Source organism: Martes martes (assembly GCF_963455335.1).
Source record: "Martes martes genome assembly, chromosome: 13".
NCBI classification, from domain to species: Eukaryota; Metazoa; Chordata; class Mammalia; order Carnivora; family Mustelidae; genus Martes; species Martes martes.
Window position 1 is genome coordinate 82,894,989 of NC_137901.1, and position 25,769 is coordinate 82,920,757.

The following is a 25,769-nucleotide window of genomic DNA, read 5'->3' on the forward strand; positions in this document are numbered from 1 at the left end:
ACTGACTCTTGATTTCAGCTCAGGTCATGATCTCAGGGTCGTGGGATCAAGCCCCACATTGGCGTGGAAACTGCTTAAGATTCTCTCTCTCCCTCTGCCCCCCTCCCACGCATGCATGTGCTCTCTCTCTCTAAAAACAAGCAAACAAACAAATAACATCAAACAAAAAATTTTAAAAAACACAAAGAATAACAACAAAAAAAGAAAGACAAATACAGAGATTACTTACAGGGTCTGAAGGATTAGGGGAGAACAAGTAGAAACCTAGAAGGTGGCAGAAAACATAAAAAAAGGTTAGAGCAGAGGACCCCCAACCCAGACATCAAAGGATTGCACAAATGTAAATGAGTGCAGGGGGACAAAGGGAGAGCATCAGGGAGTGGTAGGGACTGGGGCATTCTGGAAAACACTCCGTGCTCTGTCTAAAGGAGCAGGTGTGCTTGGACATGGCAGAAATGTTGCCCTTTGGAAATGTGGCCCAAGAACCACTGAGTCTACTGTTTGAAAAGTCCACACGTACAGCACGATGGCTAGTTAACAACACTATCATATATTTGGAAGTTGCTCAGAGAGTTGATCATATATCATCTGTTTGAAAGTTCTCATCACAAGAAAAAAAATTGTAACTGTATGGGGACGGCTGTTAACAAGACTTACTGTGGGGATCATGATATACACAAGTATCAAGTCGTTATGTTGTGCCTCCAAAACTAATATGATGTTATATGTCGATCCCATCTCCAATTTGTTAATTTAAAAAAAAGATCAAAAAAATTCTCAAGGCTGGAAATCTATATTTTCAGGCAAGAAATCTAATTTTTAAATGTTAGCTTAACATCTTCAGACCAAGGCTGGATTTGGAAACCAGACTGCCCGTTTGCATTTTGGTCTGGGGAACAGGACAGCCAAGTAACAATTCCGAAGGGATCCCCTTGTTCTCCTATGGCCCAGGGTTCCGGGGTGGGACCACCAGTAGCCTCCCTCTTGGAATAGGCTATTCCCTGAGTCCTCGAAGTTCTGAGTGGGGAAAGGGGAGAAGCTCTGACCTCAGGAGAAGTAGCCCCCTTGGAGCAGAAAGGGAATTCTGTAGAGACCGGGGGTTTGTAGGGGGGAGGGCAGGAGGAGACGCGGGAGCCAAATGGCTCAGGACACAGCAATCAGAAGGGCCTGAGGCACGGGCCTTAGAGGCAGGGCTCTCTGGTTCCCCTGTCTTCACCATCCCAGAACCAGAGAAGAGACTCCAGGCTTCCCAGCCATGTCCCAAGGTCTCCACTGTCTAAGCCCTGTGTCTGGATGTGGCTGTCACATTAATACTTGGCCTTATCTGAAGAGACAAGGCTTCCTCAGGGTTAGAAAGGCCATGATCTTGCTTTTGAACCTGGGGAGGCTGAAATGTGCACATGCTCCCGCCCCAGGCACACGTCCTAGACAAACTCTCACAGATGTGCGAGCATTCCCAGCAGTGTGATGTGTAATAGTGAGAACGGAAGAAACTTCGCAGAAGCGCACACGCACGTTACGTGATCACTTATGGAAGATGCTTCAGTATGCAAAGCAATCGCACTTACTTGTGGTTTAAGGAAACAGGAAGTGTAACTATAGAGATACATGGGTGCGATGGTAGCCTAGGTCAGGCGGGAGCTCTGACGGGAAAGGGAACTGACCTCGCGGAAAAATACAGCGTGGCTCCCGTTTTATTCCTAAGAGTGGATCTCCTAAGTTGAAGCACTTGTGAGACCTTTCTGGACTTCTTGTTTTGTTTTGTTTTTTCCTTTCTGGACTTCTAACAATGTCAAAGTCAATGCTCCTTCGACCGTGGACTCGATGTTCAGGGGCCGCCCGGGCCCTGGGGTGTGGGGACTCACCAAGGATGGCAAAAATGACCATGAAGAAGAGGAGCAGCAGGAGGATGTCCATGAAGGGCGGCAGGGACTGGAAGATCTGGCGCAGGTTGCTGCGGAGAGAGCGGGGCAGGAAGGGGTGAAGCGGGGAGTGCTGTCTGGGATTCCAGGGGCGAGATGGGGACCTGGGGCTCCTGATTCACACACTAAGTCCCACTGCACCCTGGTCTGTGACATCACGCTTCATGTTTTCCCGAAGGACTTGCACTCGGGAGGTGACAGGGAAGACCGGGGCAGGTACGGCACACGCAGCCCCACCCCCTGCTCGTGGAGCCCCAGAAGACAATGCCCTGTGAGGGATGGAGGGAAGGCCAGAAGGCCAAGTGCACGGCCTCGGCCACAAAGCTTCCCTGAGCGGGAAGTGGGATGCACAGAGACATTTCGGGGCCACCTGCTCCTGGGACACTGGCTTCCAGCTTTGAGGATGGGCCTGAAGAATGAACTGCTAGTCTGCTCTCATCAACGGTGTCCCAGCCAAGAGATTTTCCAGATGGATCCTTCAGAACTATGCTTATCTCCAGGCTGGTGGGCAGGCTGAGTCCAGCCCCCCAGGCTCAGTGGGGGTGTCAGCCTGCCAAGTTGGAGTTGGGCTGCCGCCGCTGCTGTGTTTAAGCAACTGATGTGCTCAGAGAGAGAAGCCAGCCCCAGGAGGCGGCAGGTAAGCCGGGGAAAGCCCCAGACCCAGTGCCAGGAAACCAAAATGTGAGCAGATTCCCGCCTTCTGCCCCATGTGGGTTGTGCAGCTGAGGAAAGTGCGCATGCTATGTTCTCCCAGTGTGCAGGACTCATCTCATCACTACTTGACTCACTGGGTCCCGCTCCACATGCCCAGAGGGTCCAGGCCAGGCCAGGATAGCAACCGCCTCGTTCCCCAGGCCTTACCGCCGGACGCCCCCGCAGTACCGACAGTCCACCAGGAAAATGCAGCGCAGCGCCCGGGTCACACGCACGTGGGACGTCTGCCGTACCAACACCACGATGGCCTCGACGAACTGCACCACTAGCACGGAGGTCTGGGGGTGGACAGGCACAGAGCACCATCAGCCCCTCCGACCCAGCCTCCCTCCCAAATACCCAGAACAGAGGGCCGGCCAGGTCCTGCCAACTCTGGCCCTGAGAGGCCCTTCCCTTCTCTTCAGCTCTCTTGGGTCTCCCCCGACTTCAAGCAGCCCCTGGAGACAAGCCCGGTGGCTGCTGACACAGACATGTGGCCCTAGGAGAAGGAAGCCACAGGCAGAGCTCCCAGCAGCTTGACGGGCAGAGTGGCTGCCACTCTGCCCAACCACGTCTGCCCACCCTCTGCCTTCAGCTCGCCCCACACCACTGGGGCCTGCAGGGCTTCCTGATCTGGCGTTCCTTGGGCACATTCTCCTGGACAAGTGTGCGTGCTTTTTACGCAGCAAAGCGCACTCTGCCGTGTTCCCACTCACTGCACAGACAGAGCCGTAGGTTACTGGCCTGCTCAGAGTGGGCTTGGAGGCCAGACAGACCTGGGTTTGAATCCCAAGCCTCTGGGGTTTAGGTCCCATTCTCATCTGGGTGGCAAGGTGTGAACTAGGAAGAGTAACACGTCTCCCGCAGAGGCTGTCGTGCCAGGGCCTGGCACACACTAGATGCCAAATCCCAGTGGCTCCTGTTAGCAGCACCATGACCTCCAGAGCAAGGCTCCATAAGGCGAGGACGGGCCCGGGGACCACACTTCTGAGGGCAGGGCTCAGCCCGTGGGAGGTGTGGAACTGAACTGGAGACACAGGCTAGACGGGGACGTGGAAGACAATGCCATACAGAGATGGACCCATCACCTTGACCATGGTCCGTCTATGCCGGATGAAGGTGTGGAGGCCCAGCCACCGCAACTTCATGCAGAGTTCAAACACAACCACCATCAGGGCGAACAGCTCCAGGGTCGCGTGGACCTGCAACCAAAGGGTGTGGGGGAGATGGCGCATCACCAGCCCCCCTGGCTCCCTCTCCCCTGCCCGAGGCTGGAGATGGTGTGTGGCAGGGCTCATCAGGTGCAGTGCTCACTGGGAACCAAGGTGTGGCCCATGGTCCTAAGTGAGGCAATCAGATGGCACCCCTCCCTGGAATTTACCAGTGAACCAAATCACGGGGGTGGGGGTGCATTCATTTTAGCAGGGACCCCAGGCAAGACTGGTGATCCACTGTGGCTCCTGAGGCCTCTATGACCTCCCCTCCCCACCCACCGGGCCGCTCTCTTTTACATCCGCTCCTAGTATGTGCCCTTCCAGAACGTTCCCTGTCAGGTATGCCACGGAGACGGACACTCACGTAAATGCCGAGCCGGAGCGCGGGGACGGCGGGGGCCTCGCACAGGGAGAGCAGCAGCAGTAGCAGGGCCGCGGACAGCTCCATCAGGTAGAAGAGGTGGTTGTGTGCGAAGAGGTAGGCCGCCAGCGCTTTGGCGTTCTTGGGGTGGGTGAAGAACTTGTCATTATTCTCGCCTTCCTGAGGAAACAAGAGCAGGGTGGGCGAATGGACCTCGGGATAAGACACCTCGGGGTGCCATGGGCGGAGAGGAGAAGGAGGCCACCGGCGGACAAGCAGAGTCGGGCCAGAAATGGAAGATGATGGGAGATCAAAAGTGTTATCTTTAGGGCACTTGGGTGGCTCAGTCGGTAAGCGTCTGCCCTAGGCTCAGGTCACAATCGCAGGGTCCTGGGATTGAGTCCCACGTCGGGCTCCTTGCTCCGTGGGGAGCCTGCTTCTCCCTCTCCCTCTGCCTGCCTCTCCCTCTGCTTGCACTCTTGCTCTTTCAAATACAAAAAGTTTTTTTTTTTAAAAAAAAAAGCATTATTTTCACCAAACTGCACCCCTGTCAAGTCTGCTGATGGGGCTCCTTCCCAAAAACCACCTGAAAGAATCAAAGAACAGTCCCCAAGAGAACGGACAGTGGCGACACACGTGAGCCCCTCAGCGGCCAGCCTCCGCGCTCAGAAGTGTCCGTGGAACGTAACAAACTGGAGGTTGGGGTGAGCAACCACGGCAGAGTCCTGCTTCCCCACTCCTCCCTGGAGAACACTCAGAAAGTTCCTTCCCCTACTTCAACTGCCAAGGGGCTAACACGTGTACTTACGCATTAGGCTCCCCCAAGACACTTAGGACGGGGTGTGAGGTATGGCAGGCTCCCGGCAGATGTCGCCTGTTATTATGATTATGATGCTAACACTGAGAAGAAACGGAGCCTGAAAATACCTTATATCATATATTAGGTACACACACACACAGACACACACACACACACACACACACACAAAATATTTATGTTCTGCTTCGTACTTTCTTGACTATTTCACCTCCTTTCCTAACCTCCGCACAATGACAGGCCTTGTGCTCCAGTGATAATGGGACAGGGGCCGACCCCAACTGAGTGCCCACCAGACCAGGCACCGTGCTCAGCCCCTTGCCTGAGCCCTAGATCCTCCTTCACTCCTGACCATGGCCCTCTCAGGTGGGTGCTCTTATTACCCCATCTGACAGATGAGAAAATCGAGGCACAGAAGCTTCAGTAGCGCCTGAGCTTCTGGAGCCAGGCCGTCTGGGTCCTACGCTCGGGCTCCGTGATTAGCCTCCAGCTGCTGACACGGGGACTAAGTGACAGAGCCTCAGGAGTGGTCCACCTGTGACTACGAGCAGATGACATTCCAGGGCCACCTCCCCGTTCGGGTCAGCCTTCTGGTGGTGGTGGTTGGTGGTGGGGGGAGGTCTTCACTGTCTCCCTGGAACTAGTGGTCGCAGGGAGGAGGGTCGCCCCGCCCCACCCGCCCCGTCGCATCTGCACCCCAGCCAGCAGCCAGTGCGGAGTGGAAATTACTTGGTAAAGCTCTGCATGCATCGCCTAGCTTTAGCACTTCTGAACTAGGGGCAACGCTGCCCCCCCCCAGGCCCCCTCACCCAGCCCAGCCTGGAGACATCCGCTCCTCACCCCTGGGGTGCCGCTGGCAACTAGTGTGCCAATCCCAGGGATGCCACCCAACACCCTCAAATGCACAGGGCGGGGGACGAGTTATCCAGCCGCAAACGTCACGAGTGCACCTGGCTCATCACTTCCAGCACCAATTCTCCGCTAGACTCTTCCCAACAGCTTCATTTCCTGGAGAGGGAAGTGGCGGAACCAGAAAGGACACCCAGGTCCCCTGACCCAGAGCCCTCTGGCAGCAATCCAGCTGTCCTGGAATGAGTCAGACCTTCAACTCTTCCAGCTATTTGGCTCTTCTGAGATAAAGGTTACCCTCCACATGCCCACAACCCTTATCCCAGGGAGGAGAGACGAACACACACCACAGCGATTCCTGCCGAAGCCGCAGGCTAGCAGAAGGAGGGCTCTGGGCCCAGAGGGGCCCACTGTGCCGTGGAAAGCCGTCTGGCCAGTCAAGGGATGTTGTCAGGTCTCACCCAGCATGGTGCCTGCGACACACAGTAGGTGTTTCATGGCTGTTTGATAGGATGAACCACTCCCGCCAGAGATCACTTCTCCAGGCCGTAGCCCGGCTGGGGAACTGCCCAGTGGCTGCGGGAAGGGGAGCTCTGCCCTCGGCTGTGGTTTGTGAGGTAGCCTGGAGCGAGTCACTTCCCCGAAGCCAGACACATCACTGCCCTCATCACCAAAAACTAAAGACAAACCACATTCCCGACAGGGGCAGGCCAGACAAAGGGAACAAACATCCCAACAGTCAAACAGCGGGCATGCTGGGCAAGCCTGGCTCTTGGTCCTGTGATCTGTGCAGAGCTGTGGTTTGTACCAGCACCGCTGTGGCTGGGGGGACACGGAGAGGGGCCTGGGAAGCTTCTGGCTTGGATTACCAGGAAATGCAGTTCTCGGGTAATGTCTTCCAGTAAATAGCCAGGAATGAAGGTCTGGCTAGCAGAAACCACTGACAGGGGGGCTTGGGTTTCACCTCTAGGGCGAGAGAATTGCCAGCAGAGACAGAATATAAGATCTCCAGCACCAAGGATAGAGCGATGAGAACACTGGCCTTGTTTCCTTGCCACTGATCACGAATTAGATTAGGAGAAATAAGACAGGCCAGTTGTGTATGACTTCTGGCTTTGCTCTTTGCTCCCTGGGGCAAAAATTCCACCCAGGAAACCAGTCCTGTCTCAGAGGCCCAAGGATTGCGGAGCAGAGCAGAGCACATGGTTCCTGAAGATGAGGGAGTCAACAGGCCCCAGGTACCCTCCAGGCGGCAAGGGGCCAATTACTCAAGCACACCGACTGCCCACTCAGCCGAAGAGCAGGAGAAAGACCATCTGACACCGGCTACGCCCACCCACCCCCAGAAATGGCCGCGACTAATGTTCCCAGGCATCCAGGTATGGTTTTTATTTTTATTATTTTTAAAAAATGATGCATTGTTGGTAAGATAATTCAAATAACGCACAGGATTATAAGGCAGTAAAAATTCCGTCAGCCAAAGATAATCACCTTTAATATTTAGATGAACAACTTTCCAGATGTGAATGGGGGAATCCGTGTGCACATGTGTGTGTGCACACACAGGTGTATGTTGCTATATATGTGTATGAACCTAAGTGTGTGTGTGTATGTGTGTATAAATATTACACAAAAATTATCACACTCTACCTGCCGTTCTATGGCCTCTTTTTCACATGGCCCACTTTTAAATGGTTACACGTGGTCAGTTATAGAACTGGAGGAACAATGTGGAGAATAAAGAGCGTCGTTTGGAGGTGAGCTGGACAAGGTTTAAATCCACGCTCGTAACCTACTAGCTGGAAGGCCTTGGACTCCTTTAGCTCCCCTCAGTGTCAGCTGCTAGTCTGTAAATGGAAGACGATCAAAGCACTTTGGGGGGCAATTGTTAGAATGGGGCTCACGTAAAAATAGATATTTTTATCACTAATGTTCTCAGCCGCTTAAGGAGAGAAGGAATTACCAGATTTCTGAAGTCCCCCAGGCCATCCTACCTCTGTGTTTTGACCCACCCCATGCTCTTCTCCAGCATCTAGTCAACCTCGGAGAAGGTGACAGTGCACGGGTGACCCTGGGGGACTCTGCGAGATCATCAACAGGTGTGCCTGAGCTCGCCAAAACGTCTCTGAAACATTACTATTGCTTCAACTTGGGTCAGAATGCACCAGCTGAGGGGTACGACTCGTGTGACCCCACATAAGACATGAGCAGCAGGGGTGCCTGGGTGGCTTGGTGGGTTAAAGCCTCTGCCTTGGGCTCAGGTCATGATCCCAGGGTCCTGGAATCGAGGCCCACGTTGGGCTCTCTGCTCAGCGGGAAGCCTGCTTCCTCCTCTCTCTCTCTCTCTCTCTCTGCCTGACTCTCTGCCTACTTGTGATCTCTCTGTCAAATAAGTAAATAAAATCTTAAAAAAAAAAAAAGACATGAGAAGCATAAAGACAACTGAACGATCACCAAACAAATATCCAAACGTAATGCAATCTTCCAAAAGAAGTAACCAAACACATACTTGCAGTGTGAGAGCTGCTTCAAAGAGAAAAGATTAGGGGAAATTATTATTAAAATGAATTTCAGAAAGATTCCATTTCCTCACCTAGATTCTTACTCCATGCACACAAGAAACAGAGATCTCACAGTGACAAGAATGGCAAGATGAAAATGGCAATGGCGCAGACAGTGAGACGGGCAGTTAAGAGGCAATACCCCTTTTGGAGAACACTCGATAACTGTACATCAAGGGCCCTAAAAATGTTGATGCTTCCCGTCTGGTAATTCCACTTCCTAGAGGCTTTCCTAATAAAACGATCCTGGACATTAAAGAGGGAAACAGGTCTTTGTGTAGATGGTCCTCGGATTATAATTTGTAATAGGGAAATGCGTAATATATAATAAGGGAACCATAAAAAGGGAAAATACCCAGCCTTATCAGGATAGTTTAGGTAAATTAGGATACATTTACCAGATATAATTATAAAAGTCATTAAAATTTGTTATAGGAGTTATAATAACAGAAGAAAAAAGCTTCCAGGAGTGCCTAGGTGGCTCAGTGGGTTAAAGCCTCTGCCTTCAGCTCGGGTCATGATCCCAGGGTCCTGGAATCGAGTCCCATATCAGGCTCTCTGCTTGGCGGGGAGCCTGCTTCCCCCTCTCTCTCTGCCTGCCGCTCCGCCTTCTTGTGATCTCTGTCAAATAAATAAATAAAATCTTTTAAAAAAAAGTAAAAAGCTTCTGTTATACGCTATGGGGAAAAAAAAGACTATACAACTATGACTTTAAAATTAACTTTACAAAACACATAAAACCTATGTATTAATCTTCAATAATGCTGACAGTGACTTAGGTGGATGTATTTTCCACAGCCCCTTTGTGCCTAAACTTACCACAATGAGCGTGTGTTATTTCTACAAAGAAAGTATTTTTTTTTTTGAAAGAGAAAAAAAAACAACAACTACCAGTACCAAGCAAGAAACAGCAAACCTGAAAGCAACAGCAAATTAACAGGAAAGGAATAAAGGTCTGTAAGTTCCCATAATGGGCAACAAACCCCTGCTACAGTGTAACATATTTAAAGAAACTCCCCCGGGGCACCTGGGTGGCTCAGTGGGTTAAAGCCTCTGCCTTTGGCTCAGGTCATGATCCCAGGGTCCTGGGATCGAGCCCCGCATTGGGCTCTCTGCTCAGCGGGGAGCCTGCTTCCTCCCCGCTCTCTCTCTGCCTGCCTCTCTGCCCACTTGTGATCTATGTCTGTCAAATAAAGAAATAAAAATCTTAAAAAAATAAATAAATAAAAAAGAAAGAAAGAAAGAAAGAAACTCCCCCCTCGGGAACTGGCTGCCAGTGTGCCCCAAGGCCAAGTGGATAGACTCAGGGAGACTCGGGGGCAGGCAGGGCCACATGCTGGGGGTCACAAAGTCCGCACACATTGCCCTGCTTGTCTGAGCATGATCGCGTAGGCTCTCCCCACCTTACAGATGAGAAGCTCACACATGGAGCCGGGACAAGAACCAAAGCCAGAGCTCTGGAGCCGTAAAAGAGCCCTGGCTGCACGATTCGGCCAATAGGCACCGGAAACAGACATCCCGATCGGAGAGACTCACCTGGAGGTAGATTGCGGCCTCTTGATAATTGATCTCCCAGTTGTGTCCGGTGGGACTCTCACCCCCTGAGCCTAGACTGGGGGTCCGGGAGTCGTGGACGGCATAGCTGCCTCCATCTGCATAGGAAGGGGAGAGGGATTCACTTACAACCCAGGCTCAAGAGAATAAAGACACTATTCACCAGAAGGAAAGGCTCGTCTGCTCACACATATATCCCATTATCTACAAGTCAGTGCTCGAATCCCTGGAATAATAGCAAGGATTAGCACGGCTAATTAAAAATGCTTCTCATTCTCTCGTTAAATGAAAGAAGCGAGTGCAAAAGAACACATATAAAATGCTATCTTTTGTGTAAAAAAAAAAAAGGCGGAGAGGAAACAAGAAAACATACAGATATCAATCTTTACAAAAAGAAACAAGGATACATTTACTTACAAGGGGTGTGGGGGGCAGCATAGAAGTATCACTCGAAGGGAGTGATCCTTCTGAACACTTTTTTTTAAAGATTTATTTATTTATTTTAGAGAGAGCAAATGAGTGATCAGGAGAGGGAGAGGAAGAGAGAGAGGATCTCAAGCAGACTCCACAGTGAGTGCAGAGCCAGATGTGGGCCTCAATCTCACGACCCTGAGATCATGACCTGAGCTGAAATCAAGAGTCAGGCGCTTAACCAACTGAGCCACCCAGGCGCCCCTTTTTTGTACATTTTTTACTTTTGGAAGCATGTTAATATTCTACATGGTTAAAACAAAAATAACTGGATTTGTTTCCTGGTGCAGGGTCATCTGTTTTTGTTTTTGTTTTTCCCTGCTGATACCCAGGCCTCTTTACTTTCAGTAACACTGAACCCATCTGCCTTTGGAGAACATCCTCTCCCTCCCTACTCTGCACCCATGCTTTGTCTCCAGCCGACTCCATCCCTGGCTCCTGGCAGGTGCAACAAAAGCACTTCATTTCCCTGCACAGGCAATGATTCAGGCTGGGGGGCGTGGTATTCTATCTCCACCCAGCTAATGAGGACTGAACTTGGACCTTTTTAAGATTTTATTTATTTATTTGACAGAAACAACAAGTAGGCAGAGAAGCAGGCGGAGAGAGAGAGAGGGAAGCAGGCTCCCTGCCGAGCAGAGAGCCCGATGCGGGGCTCGATCCCAGGACCCTGGGATCATGACCTGAGCCGAAGGCAGAGGCTTTAACCCACTGAGCCACCCAGGCGCCCCTGAACTTGGACCTTTTCCTGGAGCACTCAGGAAGGAGGGGCTCTCTCCCTGTTGGGGCAGGTGGCTGCCTCTGCCACCGCCATGTGAGGGAATCCTGCCTGAGAAGGGGAACATAAGAATCACAGAGATAACATTAGTTCCACCCTGGGACTGAGATGTGCCCGATATGGACCTCCTAGCATTTCCAAAATCTGAGCCTATAAAGATCCTTTTATAGTTAAGCCTGTCTGAATTGGGTTTGTCACAACCCTCACGTGTGTCCACTGATACATGGTAAGCAAAGGCGCTAAGAGATGACTTTAAACTTGTTAATTTATTGGGAAGTTTTGTCATCATCTTGAATGAGACTCGAGCTGCCCAAAATTCACACTCAAATTGATCCTCCTCCAGAAAAATAAAGAATGAAGTTATGTTTGGATAAGGAGATATGCACAGAGGTGGCAGGAAGCAAATGTGTAAAGCTCACCACCCGACAGGAAAGGGGAGGAAACTGGCAAGGGTCCTATGGCTGCAGAGTCCTACCTGGTCCTTCTAAGCTTGAACGGCCAGCCAAGGGCAGCCGGGTCCTGCAAAGCTCTTCTCCACCCACTTCTAAAAACAAGTTCATGTAGGTGTATCTGACACACAGTAAAACGCACAATCTGGTACGTTCTGATATATGCACACGCTTGTGAAACCATCACTACGATCAAGATCACACATCCATCACCCCTTCATGCCCACCCCTGCCCTCCATGCCCAGGCAATTACTGCTCTGTGCTCTCTGTCACTATTAGATGAATCTGCATCTCAGAATTTTACACAGACGGGATCACGGAGTACGTATGCTTTCCTGGTTTGACTTTGTTCCCTCAGCGTAACTACTCTGAAATTCATCCACGCTGTTCGGTGTATCGGGAGCTCATTCCGGTGTTTTGGCTGAGCAGTATTCCATAGTACATGGACATACCACAGTTCATCCGCTCACCTGGTGGACACCCAGGTGATTGCACCCAATTTGGGGCTGTTTCAGACGAAGCTGCTATGAACACGCATGCACGTGGCTTTGTATGGACATGTGCTTTCAATTCTTTCCAGTAAATACCTACGGGTGAAATTGCTAGATCATACGCTTAACTTAAGAAACTGCCAGACTGTTTTCCAAATGACCTGCAGGGCAGGGGAGACCCAGTTCCTCCACACTCTCACCCATACCAAACACGCTCCATACTCTTAATCTTGTTCTAAAGCTTTTAATATGTATTTGGGCTAATAATCTTGAGGGCCTTTCCACAGGCCTATTTGCCATTTGTATGTTTTAGTTGAAGCATCTTCAAATCTTTTACTTGTTTCTTTTTTAGGGTTAATTTTCTTATTTTTGAATATATATTTATATATACACATACATACATACATATACATATACATATACATATATGCATTCTCTAAATAGACCCAAGTCTTTATCTATCTGAAGTCTTTATTTCAGCTTTTGATTATTTCTTTCAATTAGGGATTAGTGTGGCATTTTCCATTCTTTTACTTGTAATCTCTTAGTGTCTTTATATTTAAACAGTGTTTCTTGGGGCGCCTGGGTGGCTCAGTGGGTTAAGCCTCTGCCTTCGGCTCAGGTCATGGTCTCAGGGTCCTGGGATCGAGCCCTGCATTGGGCTCTCTGCTCAGCAGGGAGCCTGCTTCTTCCTCTCTCTCTGCCTGCCTCTCTGCCTGCTTGTGATCTCTCTCTCTCTGTCAAATAAATAAATAAAATCTTTAAAAAATAAATAAATAAACAGTGTTTCTTGGGGGCAACATATAGTTTGATTTTGCTGCCTTCCCCCAGTCTGAAAAATCTCTGCCTTTTAATTGGTGTTTTTAGATTACTCACATTTAATGTAATTATTGACAGGGTTAGGTTTAAATATATCGTCTTGCTATCTTTTTATGGTTGTCCCATCTGTTCTTTGTTCTCTTCTTCTGCCTTCTTCTGGGTCACTGAATATTTATTATGATTCCATTTTATCTCCTTTGCTGGCTCAGCTACAATGCTTTTTTGGAGGTTGCTTTAGGGTTTATGGTACACATTTTTAATTTACCACAGTCTATGGTCAAGCGATACTGTGTCACCTCATGTATAGGATAAGAACCTTACCCGTTTAACGGTACACTTCCCTCTCTCCCCTCCCAAACTTCAGGCTTCTGGAAACGCAGGGATTTCCAGTTCACAGACCTAACCCGGAACATGCCTCATCTCCATTGCGAGGATGTCTAACCACAAGAATCTTCCTAGAAGGCACTGCACCAGCCGAAGCACATAAGAACAGGAAAGAGTTAACACTACTCGTGGGCTCTGTGCTTTGTGCTCACAATCCCAAGCTGTATGTACGGTCATAAACGCTACTGTACAAGGACGTTAAGCAATTCAGCCAAGGTCACACAGCTCTAAGGGGCCAAGCCAGGATTTGACCCTGGGAAGCCTGGCTCCAGGACAGATGCATTTAACTCCTATGCTCCATGACCAACTCTAAGAGAGAGGAGTCTGCAAAGAAGGACAGCGGATGATGCCTTTAAAGCCATGGTAACAAACACTTATTGAGGCTTACCACATGCCAAAACCTAGGCTGCGGCAGACTGTATTTTGCAAATTCAGCCACGGCACAATCTTTCATCCTACGTGCTCTTCTAGAACCTTGCCACTTCCCCACAAACGGGTGGAGCCTGGGTGTCTCCCTCTTGAAACCAGGTGAGACTGTGCCTATCTTGACCAACGCAGGATGGAGGACATAATGCTAATGACTTCTGAGCCTAAGTCATAAGAACGCTCCCACCCATTTTCTACTGGGAACCTTGCTCCTACAACCTAGCCACCATGCTGTGCGGCGGAGAGGCCTGTGGAGAAGAAGCAAGGCCCCCCATCCACAGATCAGCTGAGCCCCCAGCCAACAGCCTGCAACCTGCCAGTCCGGTGAACGAACCATCTCAAAACCAGATCCTGTACCCCAGACAAGTGTCCAAACTGACACAGCGTGGCACGGAGATAAGCCCCTCCACCGGGCCCTGCCCAAACTGTAGGCTTTTGCACAAAATGTCTCAAGGCAACATCTGCTATCTTCAGGCACTATGTTTTCGGATGCTCTGCTCTAGAGCGATAGATAACTGACTCCCATCTAAGTGCTTTATACCCACTGACCTATGTAACGCTCCCGGCAACCCCGCAGAAAGGCCAGGTGCCTTCCTGAAGCCAAGCGGCGGGCAGGAAGCGGGGCTGGGATACCTAACTGGGTGATTAGTTCCTCATCAGCAGGCTACATGCCTCTTCCGTTTCTTCTCGGGAAATGGAAGCCTGGAAAGGGTGTCGGGGTGGTGCCAAAAGAATGAAACACAGCAGCAGTTCCATCCCTCAAAGAAGTTACAAGCAGGAGGTGGCCCATCTGGCTGCAGCTCGCTGTCAACCATTCCGGTCCTTCTCTACCCGAGGCCGACGCTCCCCGACTCCGCTCCCGGTTTCCATTTCTGGAAGAAGTAAGCCCTAGGCACAGACAGAAGGTCGAACCGCCTTCCCGGATATGCTGCTGTGGACCAGGGAAGCAGGAGCCAAAACGTGCCTCCCCGGTAGGAGAAGCCGCCGGCAGGCAGCTGGACGGCGCTGTGCCCTCGCGTGCCTGCGCCCGTCCTCCACGACCTTCCCGCTCCACGGCAGGAGCCTGCGCCTGCGCCGCAGCAGTCCTAGGTGGAAGAAATAACGGGGCCGGTGTGGGGTAGCCGGCGATGAGCTGGCACAGATGGCAGCGGACATTACTGCCACTCTCCCAGCCGGTGCTGGACGCTGGCATCTGTGTGAGCCTCTGCCTCGGAGACCCTCTGTGCGAACTTTCTTGGCCCTTCCTTCCTCTCAGGGCTCTCAGCAGATGGATCTGGCTTCTTCCTCACACCCAGGAGCTCCCTCAGCCCTCCTGGTTTCTCCCCTCTGGCCTTCACCACTTCCGGCGCACACCACTGTGATGGGGTTGGCGGTGGGGGGCGGCTATCGCATCGCCCAGTGCAGGCCGCTCCTTGCCACCCGCGCACCTCGCTCACACTCACACCAGCGGGTTTTGCCTAGGACCAGGTGCCCCATGGCATCTTCCCCTCTAAGCCACAAACAACAGCTCCCTCCATTTCTGAAATCCACAGGGACCACTGGGATGGGGAGCAGGACCGGGCTTCCAGGCTTTGATGGAAAACTTTGACATCGCCTTTCTCTCCATGGCCAGTGAGGCCCCAGCTCTGGCAGCGTCTCCTCTCTGAGACCCAAATCCACTCCCCACCTTCGCTGGTCCCTGCCTTTCACCTATAAGACAGCAACAGCCCCCAGACCGGCTCTCGCTGCCCCAGCCTCTCCCGGCCTCCTGACCCCAGGCATCTTGTTGGAGGATGAGGTCGGCAAAGCATCAACAGGGAACGTGCTCTGTTGCTTAAAATCTCATAATGGCTTGCCCTCAGGTGCTCTGTTGCTTAAAATCTCATAATGGCTTGCCCTCAGGAAAAACTCAGACTTCGTCCTACAAGGAGCTATATGCATCCTGGCAAGCAGGTGTCTTTAGAATCGCAGTCCTTCCCAAGCTCTAACAGACGGGTGGCTCGTCGGCCTGGCGCTCATGGGCTGGGCTCCGGAGGGCAGCCGGTTCCTAAGGTGCGCTGAGGACATGGGGGGCCCCACATGACAGTGAGCACCGCAGAGATAAAACGTGAGCTCCAAAGCCACAGATCACACAGGGCTGGCTGGCATGCGAAAGCAGACGTGCTGCAGGGCTGACCAACAACGCCCTGGGCAGAAGGGGCTTTAGCTGTCGTGTTTGCTTTGCTAAAGTAAGTTAGTAAATGCTAGGCCCTGTTACAGCTGGGTACACAGTTGTTATTTTATTCTAAATATGATCTGTACATTGGAAGTAATTATTAACAAAATTGCTTTAAGCCAACAATTGCCTTGTTCGTGTACTCATTTGTTTGGTGGGCGTCCAAGGGGCGGAGGGCAGTGCCCAGGGCAGGGACTGGAGGTACCTGGAGAGCATCCCCGGCCCTGCAGGGGCACGTGTCTGCGGAGACAGCAAGGGCGCCATCACCACGGGGCCTCAAGAAGAGTTTCCACAGCCATCCATGGGGGTGTTTCAACAGAACGGAGGTTCACCCCGCGAGTGGGGAGTTGGACCAGCTGCCCTTGCAATCCCCAGCATCTCTGTATTTACAGGTACACAGAGACTCCAAGGGGACAGGCAGGTTGGGGCAGATGGCCTTAAAAACAACTCAAATTCATGATCTTCCTTGGGGCAGGGTCCAGCTGCCTAGACCTTGCTAGTTATCAACAGCCTTCCACAAACACCGCCTGGCTGCACGGAGAGGGTGAGGGTACCTCTTAGCACACTCATTCCTCTCCCTCCCTTGATTAACCGCAGCCCCACAGATCTACGCAGTCCAGAGCTCAGCAACTCAGCTTCTGCCCAAATAACGGACTTCCGCACACACGGCGCATATCCCCGGTGCCAGGCACTTCCTACACATTCCATATGCACATGAACTTCATCCTCCCAACTGACCGAGACTGTCCCCATTTTGCGAATGAGCCAATGGCAGAGCAGAGCAATGTGTGAACTTGCCCCAGGTCTCACACATTTAGAAAGTGAACCAGGTCTGTGTTCAGAAGCACCGTGCTGAATCGCAGAGGAGGGCTACCCCGTGTGCTCAGCAGGTATGGAGCTGGGGGGTGAGCAGGTATTATGAGAAAATATTTCCCTCGACCTAAAATGTTGAGCAGAGTAGCCACACCCATAGGAATCCCAGAGCAGGAGGGTTCCTCGGGAGTCAGGAGACTCAGCCCCTGGTATGCCCTTCATTCACTATGCTGAATGATGCCCAGATAGTGGCTGCGCCCAGCCGGTAAGATCCTATGGCTTACCCGCTCCGACCCTGTGCCGTGGCCCAACCCACCTCTCCCCCGGGGAAGCACAACCCCTTCTGCCAACTGGGCTCCCCGCACCTCGCCCTGCCTGTCTAGTCTCTAGGCCAGTCAGAGAAGTCCTTTATTGCGTGCGTGTGTGTGTGTGTGTGTGTGTGTGTACATGTTTTAAGTAAACTTAGTAATTCAGTATAACAATAATCCTTTAAAAACCTAAGCCAGATGATATCACTCCTCCGCTCCAAACAGATTGCAGCCTCCCGCTCTCAGGAAAACCCTCAAGTCCTCCCCTGGATTAAAATGGCCTGTGAGACTGAGATGTCTCGTCCCACCCACCTTCTCGATCCAGACATGCTGGCCTCCTCACTGTCCTGGGACAGGCCTGGAAGGTTCTGCCTCAGGCCCTGTGCACTTTGTGTTCCCTCTGCCCTCCCCCGATCTCTCCCATCTCTGGAAGTCACTGGCACGCCCTGTCCTCCTCGGGCTGCTCTGTGCTTCTCCCTGGGGTCATGTCACCACCTAGAAGGGCACTGATTCACTTGTCAGCCTGTTTCGTGCATTCCCCCACCTAGAATGCCAGCTCTGTGAGGTCAGGGACTTTCATCTTGTTATGGAGTCCCCAGGACCCAGAACAGCGCTGGGCATGATGGGCAAATGCTCCACAAACATCTGAAATGAAGTGAAATGAAGCTCTTCCCCAAAGATTCCAGAAGCACACTCCTGGGCCAGTGACCGGAGGGCAGGGACCAGGAACTATGCACAGAGCCAGGCAGGTAGGCTCCCTTGGGACCGCAGTGGGAGTGCCAGAGGGTGTTAAGGGGCTGTGACATGATCTCTGTGCTTTCTAAAAGATCATTCTTTTAAGGATTTGCTGGAGAGGCACTGTTTTGTATAAGGGTAACTCAGGGCAGAACCTTAAAAAGAAAAGGAAAAATGTGACTGGCAGAGCCAAGAGGAAAGAATGGAGGAGTCTCCCCTCCAGGGCAGACTTTGTTCGAACCATTCAACCTGATGCTTGCTCAGAACACAGAACTTGGCTTGCTTACTAGGTCCCCGAAGGCAAAGCCCCATAGCTTGTTTGTGGCTCTTATATTTGGGGAGGGCTCAAAGGCCCAGGGGTGGGAGGGAGCGGTGGGAAGGCTGCAGGGCTTTTCAGGAAAGCCATGGGAGACTACACAGAGCCCCCTTCACACCTGGCTCCAGCGGCTGGGAGGCACATTTAGGGATTATACAAAGGGCGCAAATGGAAGGCAGGGAGCCCCTGGCTTGCCCTGCTCCTTTTATAGGCAGCCCTCACGCAGAGGGGGCAGCCCTGCAGCCAAGTCCAGAAGCACTTTCAGTGCACCGCAAATGGGGGCGCCTGGGGCACCACGTGGCTCCTAATTCCCTGCCCCCAACACTGCTTCCCACTTCCGAGGCTGGAAAAGTGGCCACAGAGGTGATGGAAATGCTCCAAATCCCAAGTGCTTTATTGCTGTGGTATAAGGCATGTTCAAAGGCTCAGCAGCTCCCAAAAGGGACAGGACAATTACAGCCCGTAAAAGAGAAAGGCAGGGAAGCAGGGAGCAAGTCAGGGGCCCGGGGGTCAAGTGGGCAGCCGAGCTGGAAGACACAGACGGTGGGCCCGTGGTTCAGACGGTGGGGTGCCTGGGGGCACAAGGCCCTGCCTGCCAGGGAACAGATCCCAATGGGCTTCCTTAGCAAAGACCCCCTCAAGGCAGGATGTGAGAGGCGGTGCTGGGACTCCTAGGCCCCCTGACTGGTCACTACTGGGCATGAAGTTCCCCATGTCCTGGGGACAGCCCACGCCCTGTGCCCACTGGGTCTGCTCCAGATTGTCTGTCTGGGGAGCCTCAGACCCCGGGGGGGTTGCAAGCAGCCCCCTTCCCAACTGCCCTGCCCACCTACTCCGCCCACCCTGGCTAACTCTGCCCTTCCTGGGGGAAATACCGGCCCCCAGGTCTCCAGGTGAATGATGGGTGCTCCTTGTGCGGGGAGAGTCCTGGACAACGAAGCAGTCAGGAGGGCTCTCACCACAGCTCTCCAGGTCTGGCCCAACCGGGGATTGTTAGAGACCTCATGAGAATCAACACGGCAACCTCAGACTTTGGCACTGTCCTCACCCAGAGCCGGGGGGGGGGGGGGGCTCTTCCAGGTGAGCTGGAAAGGCATGGTCAAGGCATACCGCAAGGGCCCATCTGGTGGAGACGGGATGACCTCGTCACTGGGCTGTTGGGGAGCTGGCCCTCCACTACCTCCTCCAGAAGGAAAACGGCTGCCGGCCCTGGCCTCTGCATGTCCGTGTTCCTGGGAGGCGGCCAGCCTGGGAGCAGGAGGGAAGAAGGAAAAAGACACAGCGGGTACAGGAGGGTGGGAGGAGCAGGCTTCCAGGCCCTCCCAGCAAGCCAGCTTCTCCACTGGCTCTCACTCGCAGGAGGTTTTAAAAGGGCCGGAGGAAGCGGACCAGGAACATTCTTGGCAACCAAGAAGATCCCATTCTGTGCCTCCGGGGAAAGTTCCCAAAGAGAAACAGTTTGTTTTGCTCCTCTGCTGCCCCGGGCAGAGAGCTCTCCAGTGGAAACCAGGCTTCGGCCTCCTCTGCCCGCAGACCTCAGCCACTAAAGATTTACGCAACACCTACTCCTTAACTACCCTCCCCGGATCCTGGCAGCCAGCCCAGGGAGGTGAACATAAAATCACCCGCAGGAGGAGGGGAAGGAGTTGAAAGGAAAGACCAAGGGGGCAGGCCTTCGAATACAAAACAACAGTAACAAAAAACTGACTCCAAGTAGGAGAGAAGTTCTCCATGCAGACGACAGGCCGCCAGGCCGCCAAACCAGGATGACCTGTTTGCACAGATGGTAACGCTTTCTCCGCGCTGATGTAACAGGGCCCAGACGCTCCCTGCAAAACAGCTGGCTGCTTTGCATGCAGCCTCTGAAATGACCCTGCGGGGAATCCAAGGTTTCCGTTCGCTGGAGCACAGCACACAGCAGCATCCTGGTGGCGCTGGGTAAATAGAAACAGTTTCCATATGCCGCCATAAAGCTGCACTAGGGAGGAGCCGGAAAGAACGGAAAGAACGGGCAGGAGGGGAGGGCTTCTGGGATCCAACCCCCAGACCCAGCAAGGGCAGGGTCTGCGTGGGCTGGGGAAGCCACTGAGACCTTCCTCGGGGGCCTAGGACCAGAGGCTGCTGTGGATAAAAGGCCTATGAGCTCCCGGATGGGGAAGCATGCTAGACCGGGACTGCTGCTGGGCAGGTCTATTTGGAGCTCTCTGGTCCCATTCCATCCTTGCCAGTCTTCCTTCTCCTCCTCTTACATGTGCACGACCTCACCCATTCTCAAACACACACACACTGCACATCCTCTTCAAGGCTCCCTCCCAACTGGGCCCCTTCACTCCCGCTGGTTCGCCGTCAGAATCCCCAGAGCCTCAGTTTCTCCACCCGTTAACTGAGACTGGGGCCAGCTGTGCTCCGGGCGGCACAGAAACAAATGTGAATGCCCACGAAGCACCCGGAGCCCCCCGGAAACCAGTGCCCGCCAGAATGACAACGAGCCACCGCCCAACCGTTCGCCAGTTGTCACTGAGAGCCCCACTCCATGGGAAAAAAACTCCGAGAGCAGAGGAAAATAAACCAGAGTGACACTGATGAGTTTTCCGGGCACCGCTTCTGCTGTTGGCTGGCTCTTCAAAGGCCCCCAGATAAAAACCGGGCAAAAGACACTCTGAGGCAAGAAAGCAGGGCACACATTTCCTCCTGCTCAGGCCTCTCTTTCTGATGACTGGTTGCGAGATGGCACAGGACATAGGGCCATGTTATCAGTGCATGCTAGGAAAGACAGCAAACACGGACAGAGCCCTGGGCAGATATACTGACCTCCAGGAAGGGGAGGGCTGGCACAGAGCCAACATAGCTGAATCGCTGGCCTCAAGCCCAAAACTCGTTCTGCCAAAGGCTCAGGCCAGAGGAGGAAAGGAAAAACAAAAGGCTCAACTAGGCCAGTACTATGGGTCAACCACTGTTCTAGAAGGAGGAGCCTGGTTTGGAAGTAGCCAGGATAATGCCCTGTGCCACCCTCAACTTCGTTTCTGGCCAAATCCAGAGGGATTCTCTGTAGGTACACGAGGTCAGCCACAGAAGGGCCTTGAACTGTTAGGGAAATGGCTAGACGGTTGAGAGCAGTAGCTGTAAACAGAGGCTCTTGGGAGGGGCTGGGGACATGCTTCTTTGTAATTAAGGGTAGTGGTTACTGCCCCAGAAGCCCACCCCCAACTGGCTACTCAGAGCACTTGCTCCCTAAGGTTGCAAACATGACCTTGAGAGCCACTGGGCAGGCTTCATAAATCATGCAGTAATCTGGGGGAGAACAAGGGAGGGTGGAATTTTTCAAGGCTGGCCTTCCTGATACAAACAAATACGGTTTAATTTAAAGACATTTATTAAGCACCTACTGAATACCAGGCATGTGCCAGGTGTTGGATTTGAAAAAAGTCAAACCATGTACTTTGTCCTCATGGGGCTCACCATCAGGAGTCATGAGAAGGAATGTGATTCTGGTGCATTAAAGTCACTTCTTAGTTACAACAGCCTAGAAAAGGGTATGAGAACTGCCCTCCCTGGGGGTGCGTGGGCAGGCGCAGGGAGACTCAGGAGTGATGTCTGGGCCACTTCTGAAGGATGAAGGATGAAGGATGAAGACGATTCACAAGTGCACTGGGGCGGGGCGGGGGGGGGAGGCGAAGGGGAGGAGAACATTCCAGAAACAGGGAAGGTCATGCATAAAGCTCAAAGAAGCAAACAGCAGGGCATTTCTGGGAAGCTAGAGAAGGTTCAGTGATCCTGAAGCTGACCCAGGCAGAGACAAGGCAGGAGGAGCAGACCGGCTGAAGGAGACAGGGCCTGAGCCACTGGGTCCAAAGAGAAGCAATCCGAGCAAGTGTGCCAATCGAAAGCACCTGACAAGGTGGCCTCTCTTGGTGAACCTCACAACCCCATCTACAGACACTGCATGCAGCAAAACCTCAAGTTCGGTCTCCCAGGACAGCACCGTGAGTGCACCTGTGCAGGGCAGGTGCCCCGCCGGGAGCCACCACGCTCACCTCTGCTACCTAAGCCTCCTCACCACTCGCCACCGGCCATGACTGTGTGCCCCCACAGACCCCCACCCCTTCTGCCAGGGCGGAGAGGGAGCAAGCGGCTGCTGGATGCCCGCAGGCAGGATGGCATCTCTCCCTCCTTCATCCGTGATAGTCAAGACTCGGCTTGCAATTCTGCTTCCTGCCCCTGCGTCACTGGGTTTATGGAAACAAAGGGCTTTAACTGGGACTGATCACTCATCACCAAGGATTTACTGAGCAGCTACCATGTGCAAAACGCTTTGGGTGCCTTGAAAAGACATTTGTGAGGTCTGCACACCCATCAGAAGCCACCCCCTCAACTGCTTCTCACACACACACACACACACACACAGGCTGCAAGCCCCACTCTGTTTACCCAGTGAGGAGTGCAGCACCTGTGCGAACATCTGTCCTGTGTTCACTTGGAAGCATCAGAAATGCTAATTGTGAACCACACAGGGACAGGGACGGGAGCTGTGGAAGGGTGACCTGGGAGAGGAGACATTTTTCACCACACGTGGGCACTTCCAGAGCCCCCATGAGAGCACAGCAGACAAGTGGCATTTGGAAGACACTTCTGGCCATGAGACTCATTCTCCACAATGCCCCTGAGGTGTCAGCTGAGGCGTCAGCATGGATCTGCGTCCGCACCAGCCCCTGCCTGGGAGCACCTGCTGGGCTGCCTCCACGGGGCTCGCACAGACACTGGCCGCACCCCAGCATCTGGACCTTCCGTGGCTGCTGGCAGCCCTGCCCGAGGAGCAGCAATAAGGAGTGCGGTGGCCGGAGGCCCAGGGCCTCTTGGGGAAGTGACAGTGGTCAGAGGCTGACATCCTGCAGAGAGCTGGAGGGCTGACGCATGCCCCTTGTCCGAGACCTGCTGCTTCTACAGGAGCCAACGGGGTCGACAGCCTGTGCAGTCAGTGGCCAGGCACTGCCCTCAGCCTCCCCTTCCTTTTTCCTCAGTTTCCCTTCCTGTCAAGTGAGGCAGGCAGCCAAAAAGAGGCATCGTGGATAGAGACAAACACAATGGAAACCAAGAAGCCAACCTAACAAGTGGGGGAGACACAGAGCTGCTTGAAGTAAATGCTCCCTGTAGTGCGCCCGGGACGGTGGTCAAGGGAGTGAACGTGTTATTCTTCCATTTACCATTTAAGACAATATCAAAACCAGCTAACAATTCCTTAAGAGGAAGTCAGGGAATTTAGTAAGAGGAAGAGCATGTTCAAGCCCTCTATCCAGAGTCCTTAAATGGCCTACTAGGGGTTTAGGAAGGGGAAACATCGCCACTTTGTTGAAAATGAAACCCTGACACTTTGTTACTATTTACTGAGTTGGTCCTAGGCCATGTTATATGGAATTTCCCACTTAATCTTTATGTCAACCCTGAATGGAGGTATTCTTATCCCCATTTTACAGATGTAGAAACTGAGGCTCAGCTCCTCACCTGAGCTTATGCAGCTACCAGCCAATGACCCCGGAATTTCAACCCCGTCCTTCTCTGTAGATTAACAGTCTTTGAAGAAGCGACAGAATGTTGGAGAGTGCCAGCAGACGACATCACCCACACAACCAGCAGACGACATCACCCACACAACACACACCCACATCTCTAACGACCTGGTTCTCCCAAGCCACCAGTCTCCAGATGTGGAGTCTCTAGGCACACTGGGCCGGCATCTGAGCTCCACATCAAAAACAGCACAAAATAACCTGCAACATAACCACACGGGCCAAAGGGCCCGGAGGCCGAATGGGCTCTCGTACTGAACAAATCTGGGCCCTGTCAAGGCAACCAGACCAGCCCCGGGGTGCGCCGTAAAAACTGCGATTGCCGACGACAAGGCCAGCCAGCCAAGTGTGAACAGCCGAACTGGCAAGAAGAGGGCACCCTCGGGAGTCACAGAGAGGAGACATCACGCTTGTCGACGACCACCCACAACTGAGAGCCAACACATCCGGCAGCTTGGAGGGGCTCCAAGCCATTAGCCAGCACTGAGCACCACCGCTCTGCCCAAGCTGATTTTCAGCAAGAGCTAAAGGAATTAAAAAAAAAAAATTAAAAATAAATACCCAATCCAACAAAAAGAGAGATTACAGCAGGAGAAAAAAGGCAGCCTACCAATGGCAGGGTGGTAGGGTGAGGGGTGGGAAGGTGGGAGCCGAGAACCCCAGGCCGCCACAGCAATTATGGGACACGTGTGGGCTCCCGGAGAAGTGCAAAGTGCTAGAACCATCCAAAAAGTCAGCTCTTCCCAGGGGCAGCAAGGACCAGGCCCTGCCTGGACTATTTCTGACCCATCACATGTGTATGAGTCTTCTTGTCACCCCAGATGGCTGCTGGAGCTGGCTACGCTGTGACCCACAGAGTCACTTGGGGCCTCGGATATTCTGTGAACCCGGTGAGTCACTCCCAGACACATTACTTCTCATCTATTTATGAAGTGCTCCAGCTATGAGTAGAAAAGTCACGGTCTCTGCCTTTGCAAAACTTGTACCACCAGAAAGAGGTACATCCGTGCCCCCATATCAACACCCAAAACAACAGCGCCTACCCTACCCAGACATTACACCGAGGGGGGCACAGCGCCTTCCTGCCCTGTCCAACCCAGCCGCCCTGAACGGGCATCACAGAGACACTAGAAAAACATCCACAAACAGGTTGAACCCTTATTGAAAGGAACTTGGTTTATAAAACCCAACTCGACACCAGATGAACTCAGGCATATTAATCATACTGTGAAGATGCTTTGCCAAACTCAGCCCTCTTGCTCGTATTTTAAATTATCTAACTCACCAAAATTCCATTTTCTTACAACCTTTAGAAATCCACCACGGTGCAAAGCAAACCTCAATCCAGTGCATAAGACATCAATCAAATCTATTGCACGCAGGTACTAGAGAGGGGAGGGGCCTCTGTGACTGGAGAGCAGAGAAGGAGGCACAGACAGAGTAGAGAATGCGAGGGTGTGGACGGGTAGCCACTACCCTAACTGGTTTGGGAGGCCTGGGGAAGGCTGGGTAGAAGAAAAGGACAAAGGTCTTTAGCTGGAGAAAGTTGGAGTAGGGCTAGATCAAAAGCAGGTGACAGCAGCCCAAGCCCACACTGGTACTGAAAAGTGGTTTAAATGAGAAAACAAGGGCGCCTGGGTGGCTCAGTTGGTTAAACGACTGCCTTCAGCTCAGGTCATGATCCCAGAGTCCCAGGATTGAGTCCTACATCAGGCTCCCAGCTCCACGGGGAGTCTGCTTGTCCCTCTGACCTTCTCCCCTCTCATGCTTTCTCTTACCCTTTCTCTCCCTCAAATAAATAAATAAAATCTCGAGGTGCCTGGGTGGCTCAGTGGGTTAAAGCCTCTGCCTTCGGCTCAGGTCATGGTTTCAGGGTCCTGGGATCGAGCCCTGCATTGGGCTCTCTGCTCAGCAGGGGACCTGCTTCCCCCTCTCCCTCTGCCTGCCTCTCTGCCTACTTGTGCTCTCTTTCTCTCTCTGTCAAATAAATAAATAAAATTTTAATAAATAAATAAAATCTTAAAAAAATAAATGAGAAAACAAATGAGA

The 25,769-nt window shown here is 52.5% G+C and overlaps 1 protein-coding gene across 3 annotated transcripts in view; it reads right to left on the reverse strand.

Moving 5' to 3' along the window:
• Positions 1–25,769, reverse strand: part of TPCN1 (two pore segment channel 1) — a 57,032-nt gene that overhangs the window by 19,923 nt on the left and 11,340 nt on the right. For all 3 annotated transcript variants that reach the window (XM_080821333.1, XM_080821334.1, XM_080821335.1), the window contains exons 2-7: positions 9,954–10,069; positions 4,194–4,370; positions 3,704–3,817; positions 2,784–2,914; positions 1,866–1,954; positions 230–264 (exon numbers count right to left, since the gene is read on the reverse strand). In XM_080821333.1, coding sequence (XP_080677459.1) covers positions 230–264; positions 1,866–1,954; positions 2,784–2,914; positions 3,704–3,817; positions 4,194–4,370; positions 9,954–10,069 — 662 coding nt within the window. The remainder of the gene's footprint in view (positions 1–229; positions 265–1,865; positions 1,955–2,783; positions 2,915–3,703; positions 3,818–4,193; positions 4,371–9,953; positions 10,070–25,769) is intronic.